Consider the following 11,774-nt stretch of genomic DNA (forward strand, 5'->3'; position numbering starts at 1 on the left):
AGTGCGTTTTGTTAAAGAATTAGCCAATTTACATAAATAAGTGACATATGTTCTTAACAAGTGAAAACACATATGTCCTAATAGGTATGGGTGTTCGAAAAGAAGAAAACGGTGGAGGAAGGGAAACGGATAGAATATTTTGGAAAAGAAAGAGTTTATGTTCGGATTGCAAAGGGACTCTCTTCTTAAATACTGGGTCATTAATTCCGGCATGAAGGCAGGCGACAGGTCAGCCATTAAGAAGAGAATGAAATTAATGAAGCGGTGGTTATGTCTTAAAATATCTACCATTTTGGGAAATTCGAAGAGTCACTACTGTTCATGGTAGGAAAAGAAATATATAATATATATGAAAAAGGGTCCATAGTTTAAAAAAGCCCACGAAGGAAAAGAAAGAAGAGAAGTGGAAAGGACAGGAAGGTCTTTTATTCACATATGGACCACAGGAACGCTTCATATGTTAAGGGGGCTAAATGTTGAGGGTCCTTTTTTGGAACCTGAATAGAAAGAAGGAAACCCAACCCAGCAATACGGGCAGCAAAGAAATGGCAAGTATAGAATAAAACCATTAAGCCCAAGCGGCAGGAATAATAGATCACAGATCCATAAAAATAAATAAATGGGCCTTGAGGAAGCAAATGGGCTCAAAAGAGCCCGAAAAGAGAGAAATAGCAAAAAACAAACCCATGGGCAGTGTATGATGTAGAAAAGTAAGAATGGGCCGCAGTAGGCCCAAAGTAATGCAAGCAAAGAAAGTAGGGGATTAAGAGCAAGCCCACAAACCCCAAGGATGAGTATGAAGTAATTGGGCCAAGGAAGCCCAATGAAATTAGTAAAAGCCCATGGAAACACAAAGTTAGGAAAAGGGCCGAAAAAACCCAAAACAAGCAAATGGGCCGAGGATGCCCAAGGGAAAACAAAGGGACACAGGAGCCCATAAGTAAGAAAACTCATGGGCATGCTAAACTATTGGGGAAAAAATAAGCGGCAGACCTAAAAAGGCCCGGCAGGATCAAGTCAATACAGTAGGAATGACAAAGTAATATGGCAGAACATGATGACAATTAAGAAATAGGCTAGGAGAAATGTGAAGCCCAATATCAAATGAAGTCCAGCCCCTAAGGGGAGTAGGGAATTATAAAACAACCCACATAAAAGGACAAAGAAGGGCAACAGACTGTGCAAGCAAGCCTTAGACCACAGCAAATGCATGAACAGCAGGCATATTTTAGACATACATGAAAAGGAAGCACGCGTAAGGCCTAGGCACCACCAGCCTGTACCCAGCCAATATGGGACATGGTGGGGTCATGGGTCAAAGGTAAAGGGGTATGGTTTGGTGGTGGGGAGAGGGAAAAAGACCTATTTTGCGGCTCCTGCCTAAACTCTTTTAGGGGGTATGTCCTGCTGGGATGACAGACCACCCAAAAGAAGAAAGGTTGAGGGAGGAACCATTAGGCGCATACCCTGAGGGATAGAGAGAGAAAGCACCTACACCGTGGCAGGAAAAGGTGCCACGGTAGACTAATAAATAAAACAACCTGCCTTTGTCTAGTAAAGGGGAGTGGCACACAGACGAACCCTTGGTAGTCGGCAAGTACACCCAGACCAGACAAATGTGGTTAAGGGGCAAAGTAGTAAAATCTGGTCATGGTAGGCACTATAAGAAAACCCTTGTCGTGCCCAGAAACAGGATCGAAAAATAGGGGAAGATCATGAAACAAAATAGAAAGAAAGTAGAAACAAGGAAAAGAAAAAGATAAGAGAGAAAACAGAAAACAAAGAGAGTTAATACAGTGGGCATGCACCAATAGGTCAATTTCCCTCTCTTTCTCTCAAAATCCTACTCTCTTCCAAAAAAGTAAAAGGAATTCCTTTGGCCACTAATCATTCAGGTTCGATTCTCTCAAAACCATTAATCCCCATGGCAGGATCTTTCCTAGGAGATTAGTTGCATTGAGAGGAAGCGTTCTTCCTCTTTGGTCTTTTGCTTCTACGGACCAAAACTTGACTTGATTCATATTTCTTGACTAACTCATATTAACTCCTTTATCTTCTTTGTCAAAGTCATTGTTATCACTGTGATTATGTTTCATAAGTAGGAATTATTTGGTCATTTTCTATTAAAAAGTCAGTGGACTTTGTTTTGTTGTTATTATATCTGCCTGCCATAAGTACACTCCTGGCAGACGAGGCATAATTTGTGCACAAGCCAACTCAAATTAAGTTGTAGTTGGACCAGTCTCAACTCTCTTACTCAGAATACTCGAGCCCACTACTGTAGGAGGCAACCCAATCCAACGCACAACACAAAAAAAGGCCCCTACATTAGTATCACATAAAATTTCTTAATTTTTGTCACAATAATTTTATATGACAAACTGCGATTTACTGCATATTACTTTCATAGATCCATAATTTTATTATTTACTATAACATTTGATGGAACATTATTTACTATAACTTTTTATTTTATTTTTTTAATACTTTATTCTCTCTCCTCTTTCACCCTCATCAAATTCTCTCTTTCCTTAACTCTCCTTAATATCCAAAAAAGGAAGAGAGAGAAAGAGAAAGTGTTGGTAGGTGAAATGATAAGTAAATAAAAATGACTGCTTAAATAAAATAAATTATTTGATTTGAGTGTTTTACAAAATAATTGTATAAAATAGAAAAAATTGATTTTAAGTTAAATTAGGCAAAAATTTTTTAAACAAATTGATGCAAAATATTCTAATCCCTTTTCTCATCCGGCGAAAACCAAAAGCACAATAATTATATGCACTTTTCTTGACAATGAAAGTAAGAAAAAGATAATCTAACTTTTTTGGCAAAGTGCACCCCCATGAGAAACATTAGCAAAACTCAAACCCGGACTACAGTACAAATTACAGAATATCCCAGAGCCAACAGAAAAGACAGGCAGTACAGATTAGAGAATCCAATGTAATAATTCATACTAAAAGACAAGGTAACAGTGAGAAAATATATATATATATATATATATTTTGGCTGAAACAGTGAGAAAATCTATATCACAACTTTTACCGCATCATTAACACATGCGATTATGAATAGCGGTGAAAAAGTAATCTCATGTGATAGTAATGGTTTACCAATCGTAGTCACATGTCATCAAAGTTAAGACAAAAATTGCGGCAAAATGTGGTCGTAGAAGAACTAGCTGAAATCTGACCCCAAAAGAGAAAAGATGGAACATGTGCTTTCAAAGAGTAGGGGTGCAATGGTGCATGCACGTGACAAAGTGAAGAAACTATCACCTCCAACAATCTTGAACTAATTCTAGACTACTAGTTATACAACTGAAATTACAAAACTGCCAATGCTAGCCACTGTCAAAGGGAAGAAATGAGGGGGGTTAAAACAAATCATTGTCGCAATATATACAGTAAGCCACAAGAAAAAAAAAAACAATCAACTTCTGAGGTCACAGTTCCAATGGATACAATTCTCTAATTCTTTGGACATACCCATTTCAACTCCCAATTATCTCAAGTCCTGATGAATGCAAGCTTGGATTCCAAGAAATTGACTAATTTAGGGATTTGATGGGCTTTCTACATGTTTGGTTTCTGAACCCTTGATGATCTGGTTACCTTCAGTTAATGGGGAGACATTCTCCCCAGCTTCTGCTCTATCACCCTCTGGTGAAAACTGACCCCCTTGAGTTGGGCCCCTCTCACGGTTGCCATGGGTTCGTCGTGGAAACCCATTCCCAGTAGCTAGACAGGGATAAGAACGGCCATTGAAGGACTCAACACTGTAGTGAGATCGAACAGCTGAACTGAACAAGGGTTGCATTAAGCGTTTTCTCTCAGGAAACTCGCGCAATGAAATTCGACAAACAGGACATGTCGAATGTTGCTGCAGCCATATGTCTATGCAGGTGACATGGAAGGAGTGCCCACAGTAGGGAAGGATACGCAATATATCTTCGCCATGGAATTCTGCAAGGCAAACTGTGCATCTGCCACATTTGTAAAATATTTAGTTAGCAGGATTCATTAGCAGGAAATGAGAGGAAAAAAGAAATATAAATAACTGTTCACGAGAAACCAAACTTCCAAATCTAATATTACACTCCTACAAGTTGCTTATGAGAACACCACAGCACAAATGTCTTGGTACAAGGTACCAAAGATTTAGGGTGCCACCATCTTATATCTTAATAAAATACTAGGGAAAAAGAAAAGAATAGAACAGAAACAAGAAGAAGAAATAAGGAAAATGCTAAAGAAACGTTATCTGAGGAAGTCATATGTATTATTGAACTCTTTCTTCTTCCATAATTCTTTATGAGCACAAAGTGGATTGTTGATCTTTTCTTCAATTTTTTATAGTGCAACTCAAAAGTGCCAGGCATTACATCATAACAAGAAGAGAAAAACATTGCAGTCTTAGATTCACAAAAACATATACAGAAACAATATTTCAGGGAAAGCAACAAAGAAGAATGAAGGAGAGAAAGCCCCTCAACATTGAAGGATACTATTTATGACCTTTTATAAGTACCACCATATCAAATTAACAAAATATATAACAAAAGCAGACTGAATTGATTACACAATTTAATGCCAAGATTTGTTCTGTGTGCTTAAGACGTAAAAGCACCATCTAGAGGTTTGTGTGTTTTCATCACACACTGAGGCATGGGTAAGAAGGATATACTTAACTCTATCTCCGTTTTGCCTAGTGCAGAACATCAATGCATAAATCAACATTTGTTTAGAACATTGCTTTATACAGAACAGATTAAATTGTCAAATTAGAGAGGATGTGGTTACAATTATCTTGCTTGGTTTTAATTATATATCAGTATGTTTGACTTGATAGAATCACTGTCATAATCTTATGTTTTGTTAAACTTTTGACAGCAAAAACCATGTTGCCTTTTCCGGATACTCATTACAATCTGATGGTCCAGATATATGCCAATAGAAACTTCCAGAAATGGGAGGAAAGAAAAAAAATTTGATTTACAAAAAGTTCAAATAATAATTGAGAATGGTAAACAACGCTAAAGGACCCAAAATCAAAGGAAATTTTCAATTTTTTTTATTAAGTAAAAATTCAAGGAATTATAATGTGCATGACTTTACAAAGGGATGCCCAAGCCCCATTATTAGACCAAATACAGAATTTGACCCTGACCGGAGGTTAAAGAAGATAAAGAGGAACTTCACAGAAAGCCATCCTCCTACTTGCCAATCTCCTCTATTACTGCTTAAGCTTCCCCATTAACGGAAATCAAGCTCTTAATTGGGCATGCTTAAACTTCAAGCACCCCATCTCTATGAAATGGAATCTTTGCAACTAGTGTCAGGTTCTGACACATCATGTCCTCAGCAGGTCCAGCTTCATTGAATCAAAACTAGAAGCAGATCACTGATTTTTCCATAAAACATTCAAATACTACCTTATCAAGGGCATGAAGGAAAAAGTCCCAAATGACCAGAGAATAATCAAGACCTAATATCCTTCAACTTATTGCTAGCAATGGGACAAGGATTCACATTATACTGTAATCGTCATCAGTCTTTCTTTTTCTTTTTCTTTTTTTTTTTTTCTTTTTTTTGGTTATGCGTTGTAGACAATATTCTTTCAGTGAATAATCCACACAAAAAGCTAGGAGAGGAAGAATTGAAGTGATAAGCTACATGGTTAAAATATTCCCTGTAGTGCTCCACCAACATATGATGTGGTTGCTTTTAATGATGCCATACAGGTCCCAATAGTAGTGATTAAAAAAGCCTAATCTGTCTCCATCAATCTCCATATAATACCACTAAAGCTTGCATAGAGCATATGACATGTTTCCACAACCTAAACTTCCATCCAGAATTTAACCCACCAAACTAAATATCCTTTTAACAAGACACATCAGATATCCAGCATAACCCCCAATCCTGAAAAAATAATGTCTCAAATGAAATAACAAAATTTAACTACACAAAATAAGCCTCCTATAGAAGTCCACCTACATGCAGAGAATCCACAAGACAAAACCAATCCAAGGGAATAATAGAACTATCATCAAGGTTTACAAATTTCCCAAATTGTCATAATAATAGAATTACTAAACTGAATCATCATCAAGGCTTACAAAAGGTATCTTATTTGCAACCAAAGGCAATGTCCTTAGTATTTTACAGCATCACCACATTATTCTACAAATAATAGTTAAGCAAATGGCAAAAGGTGATTCTTGCGTATGAGATAGTCCTCCCAAAACCAGCATATCTTTTCCTCAAACCACATTCTTTCAAAGATGTCCATCACAAAATTGACAGGCGAGATGTAAATTTTTGGGAAACCCTATGTACACTTCCTATATACTTAAATATCTTTAATTTATAAAATTTCATATTACTTGATAAAAAAAAAATTAATTAAAAGAGAGAGAGAGAGAGAGAGAGAGAGAGAGAGAGAGAGAGAACATCAAATGGAGGTAAATCAATGAGAAAGTTAATGTTGTGTTAAATTACCAATTCTCTCAAAAGCTTAAGCTTATGGAAAATGGTAAATTTAATCATTTAACCACATGATTCTAACACGTTGCATTTGCAGTTCAATCTAGGTTTATGCATTGGTCTGCTCATAATCTTGCTGAAAGGAGCGGCAACATAAATAATATAAAATATGGATGACTACATACAATTTCTCCCACAAAGCCACTCACTGACATTGCGTTTCATTTTACAACAACTGTTCATCCTCTACTTGATCATATTTCTTACTGATTGCAGTCCCTTTTGTGTGATTTCTTCTCACTTTTATCTCTTTGAAATCACCAACACTGATGGAAGGGTGCATTTTTGGAGCCACCTCACTACCAAAGGATTTCCAAGATCATTCTCTTATATACACCAAATAGCTACAATATTTACTGGCATAAGGAAAAGATTGGTGAAAATTTGTTTTAGACTATCGTCCCAAACCAAAATTCACTCAAACTCTCCATGCCTCAGCATAATTGATAAATTACGCTAAAAACAGTAAAGATAAACCACGCACCATGTAGCACATTTTGTCCACACACAAAGTGATATATGCTTTTACTGTAGGAGCAATAGAAAAAGTATAACAAACCCTGCAAACTGTAGACACACAATCATCTAGAATGAAAGAATAATCACCTATATAGAATAGGATTGGAGAGGGACAGATAAAATCCAGTACATTGAAGAATTCAACAATGAAAGAAACAACATACTGAGCATCTTCTGAAGCTGAGAAATATTCATCACTGTACTTCTTTGTCGGAAAATTGGCTACAACTACAGGTTCAAGACCGTGTAAACCTCGCTCCAGCTGTACCATTACAAAAAGAAAAAAAAATTGAACAATGTAAGTGCACAGACAGAGCAGAGCATTTTATTAAAGATACCAACACTGCTATAAAAATAAATGAATCATAAAAGACCCGAGCTGGACTTATAACGTATTGAATTTATATCGTTCCCAGAAACTCAACAAAATACTAATCCAAAACATAACAAACAAATATTTCAACTCTTGTGCAGCTTCATGAAGTGTTAAGTTCAGAGTTCAGATTCTCAACCAAATTACAAAATGTAATTACCAAAACTAAACAATACACTCAAGAAGTATCAAAACACCAAGAGATCAAGCCATATGAGATTGTCTGCAAAATCCCATAATAATTTACAGAAAAATAATAATAATGATAATTACAACCAAAATTTCATCATCTGAAACCAAATGATACAACAAACAAGAAATTCATTTATTAGAGGATATCCACAAATGATCAAATCTGCAGCAATTGATTTTTGATAATTCCACAAAACTACTAAAGTAATTAACTTGTGCAAAAATGAGTTCCACTTAGTTCAACCAGTAAAATCCTAAAATGGGTTCAAATCTTGCGTACGCCAAAAGTCAATTGGTGTCTTGCTGCGATAATAAAAAGCAATTATCATAATGCAAAATATATGTTCAACTAAGTTCCTCAAAAAAAAAAATATATATATATATATAAAATAAATAAAAATATTAACTTGTGCAACCAAACAACTGAACAAGTCAAACAGAAAACAGAAAACTACAATTGAACAAAAGAATTGAATAGAGCAAATGGGGCAAAAGATATAATACTAATAAAATAAAGAAAGAAACTTTAAGTAATAACGTAAAAACAAAAAAATAAAAAGCTGAGCTTACAAGACCAAGATCAGATCTGGAAGCCACAGGAAAGGAGCGCCTTGAAGTATTGAAATGAATCCGAGCACAGACAAGGCGCGTGCACACAAACACGATGAACATAGTGCTCACTGAGAAGCCTATCACAGTCATCACCAAGTTTAAACCTGTAGATATCATCTTCTCCGAGTTCTTGCAAAGCCTAAATTTTCACAAAAAAAATATATATATGTATGTATGTTACAGAGCTACACCAATTATGTTTATGTCAAGTCTGTTTTGCAAGCCATAGAGTGAAACAGAATTCTAGTCTTACAAAGACTAGAAGAGTGAGGAATAGTAGAGTGACAACAACTGTAAGGTCGTCCCATAAAAAACCCAGATCGGGATTTCTATAACTGACAAAAACAAAGTGTCTTAATCGAAGGTAAATAGTTGAAAATCCCGAGGAACTGGGTTTGGTTTGGTTTGCTTAGAAATGTAACATATATATATATATATATAGTATATATTTTTTTGTACCCCTTATGGTAAGACTTAAGAGTTGGATTTAACTCTTTTTTATAGATAGCTCTTTGAGTAAAGGAAAGGGTAAAGAGGCGGTGACTGTTTTATTGTTGCAGAGAGTGAGAAGGCTCTGGGGAAGAAGAAAGCCATGGTGGGATTTGGCAGAGCCACTGTTGAGTTTCACTGAGAAAACCCATTTATCAAAGAGAGAAAGAGAGAGAGAGAGATTTGTGGAGTGTTGTGGGATTTAATTTTTATGGGGGGGAGATTTCAGATGTCAGATCCAAATGCAGTGTAACATGGAAAGGAATCCATTTGTCTCTCTCTTTTGTTTTTGTTTTTCCTCTCTCTCTTTGGCTTTTTAAAAAAAGAAAATTTAATTAATTGTAATTAAAAGAGTTTTGGTTTTTTTAATTAAAGGGTCTTATCACCTCATTTTAAAAACAAATATTTTAATACGAGGTAGTGGTACTCTTTTTCATTGACTCATCCTTTATATGGCATGAAAATGGAGATTTTCTTTTCTATGTGGAACAATAAAATTGCGTAAACTTACAATATGGTCTGAACCTTAACCTTTGAAGCAAAAATTACCCCTAGAGTATTATTAACTAGTATTTATTCTCTTCTAGTGAAATCTACAGTTCTGAATGTGGGATGCATTAAGTTTTTGGCATTTGTAAGCAACTTAAGCAGTGTTGTTATGCTCTCCTAGGCAGAAGAAAGCACCCAAAAAAAAAAAAGGCAATAGAATATGTTGGGTTGCTTTCATTGAAAAAAATAAATATATAAATAAATCAACATCATTGTGCACTCTTTCTTTCACCCTTTAGCAAATGACGATTTTTTTTTTCTGCTTCCACCCCGAGTGTTATGGAAAAAGTTGGGAATTCCCCCCCTCCTCCCGAACTCTTTTTTGGGGGTCTTTCTATCTTCTTTCGCTCAAAGGGGGTAAATTGTCATTCTTCAAAATAAGGAGTGCATATCTCGTGTCAAAATCTGAACAAAATATATATATATATATATATTTTTTTTTTTTTCTAATTGACGATAAATTATAGGTTAATCTTGGACTAGTTTCAATTAGAAATAAAATATATAATTTTTTTTTTTGGTTAAATTTTACACATGTCCCACGATATTTGATTATCCACATAAAACTAATCTTGGTTTGATTAGTACTAATTTATCAAATTATATGTTAAATTCGTCTTTGTTTGGATAGTTTGTGTTGTTGAATTATTCAATTGTTAAAAGAAGTTGAATAGTACCTTTGATAAATTCTCTTCTTATATGCTTCTAGGAAAGAGCTTTTTATGTATATTTCGGGTTTGGGATTTGTGAGAACACTTTGTACCATTAATTGTAATCTCCTTAAATCCTTAAATTTTTAGTGAAATTTTCTTGTCATCACTGCTTGTGGATATTGGCTTAAGGCCAAATCACCTGAATCCTTAATGTTCTTTTCTTATGTATGGTGGTGCCTATTTTTATTTATAGTTTTATTTTTACATTAATCTTATTATTTTTTTGTGATTTTTTTTTCTCAAACTCATAATAATTTTTACAATCAAATCTTGTGTGAAAATGCTTTTAAAAATCATTTTACGCAATAAATTGGTATCAAAAGATTCAAAACTTCTGCAATCGCAACACTAAGGCCAAAGGGATTGGATGAACATGTTATCGTCAAGAATTCGTCTTAATTTGCTGCCTTCTAATGAGCTAAACTGACTGCTATACCCTACACCCTCCCATATAACCACAGCCACACTTTTTTCACCCAAATCCTAGCCACCATCACCGCAGCCATGACCACACAAAATTCAATTAATTTATACACGTTAAATCACAATTTATTTTAAAGGTTTATTCAACATCCTAGCTGCAAGTGTCATGGGTCTACACCATACCATGGATTTAAAAACTTCATTAATATAATAATAATAATATATATGGAATAAACACCATATTTTTCTTATCTATATTTTTCACATCATCTCAAGGTAAGGTGTGGAGTCCACCTGTTAGTGAGAGAATGATCTTATGCGCTTGGTGTATGAGAGATTTTTCCCTCGTTATACAAAGCTAGGATACTTAAAAGCACTCACATTCAAAAATTCTTCAAACAATGTTTTTAGCTATAATTAGAAATCACAAAAAAAGAAAAAAAAAAAAAGAAAAAAGAAAAACCCACACATGAACTTACATCACTATTCAAAAATAAGAGAAAAGCTACAACACTTGACACGGTAGCTTTTGCCTATACATTTTAAATCATGTTTATTGACCTTGCTGTCGTGGTGGTTCCAAGAACTTTTTGCAGGGTGGTCATTAAAGAGAACTTCATATATTGACCCAAAAAAAAAAAAAAAAAAAAAAAAAAAGAAGCAAAATACATAAAATCTTACAACTTTTTTAACGAGTTTTCTTGTTTTGAAATCGTTACTTGATAATCTCATTATTAATGTTGCAAACAACATTTCTTTCAAAATTTTAGTTAAATAAAAATTTTCTTGTCTTTTTCTTATTGTTTATAGGAGCCTAATATATTGTTAAGGGGAATAAAGTTTAAGGACAAAATTTGGCTACAAACTTAGTTGTAGCCTAAAGTTACAATTTTCACTCAATAAATTAATATGATTACATATTTTAAAAATCTAACCGTTGAATTGTATGTTCTTAAAACATATGTCAAATTTTATGCCAATTAAATGTTATTTATTATTCAATTCATAAACTTATTTTTATGTATAATTTTAGACTACAAAAACTCAAAATTTAAACATTTGATTGATGACATAATTATTGATATATATTTGATCTTCTTGAAATTTTGCAAGCATAGAGGATATAAGAAAAAAAATGTAATTCAATGGTGGATTTGTAAAAATTCACATCTAATAAAAAAATATATATTTAGTAGAGTTGTAACCTTAGTCTACAACCAAGTTTGTTGTCAAATTTTGTCCAAAGTTTGATTATGTTGGGCTTAAAAAAATTTAAGGTGGTCACAAAGTTTTTTAAAAGGTAAAAAAGCATAAACTTTTTAAAATTTATATATAATAATAATTATTTTTCCA

General features: G+C 34.2%; 1 protein-coding gene across 1 annotated transcript; it reads right to left on the reverse strand.

The window, feature by feature from the left end:
• Positions 1 to 3,266: 3,266 nt before the first annotated feature.
• On the reverse strand, positions 3,267 to 9,048 carry LOC112003697 (RING-H2 finger protein ATL38). The gene is made up of 3 exons (XM_024035903.2): positions 8,206 to 9,048; positions 7,235 to 7,332; positions 3,267 to 3,988 (listed from the first exon to the last, which is right to left on the reverse strand). The coding sequence occupies exons 1-3, from the start codon at positions 8,362 to 8,364 to the stop codon at positions 3,559 to 3,561; spliced, it is 687 nt and encodes a 228-aa protein (XP_023891671.1). The 5' UTR covers positions 8,365 to 9,048; the 3' UTR covers positions 3,267 to 3,558.
• Positions 9,049 to 11,774: the final 2,726 nt, after the last annotated feature.

This window comes from Quercus suber, unplaced genomic scaffold, assembly GCF_002906115.3.
Source record: "Quercus suber isolate HL8 unplaced genomic scaffold, Cork oak 2.0 scaffold_23, whole genome shotgun sequence".
NCBI classification, from domain to species: Eukaryota; Viridiplantae; Streptophyta; class Magnoliopsida; order Fagales; family Fagaceae; genus Quercus; species Quercus suber.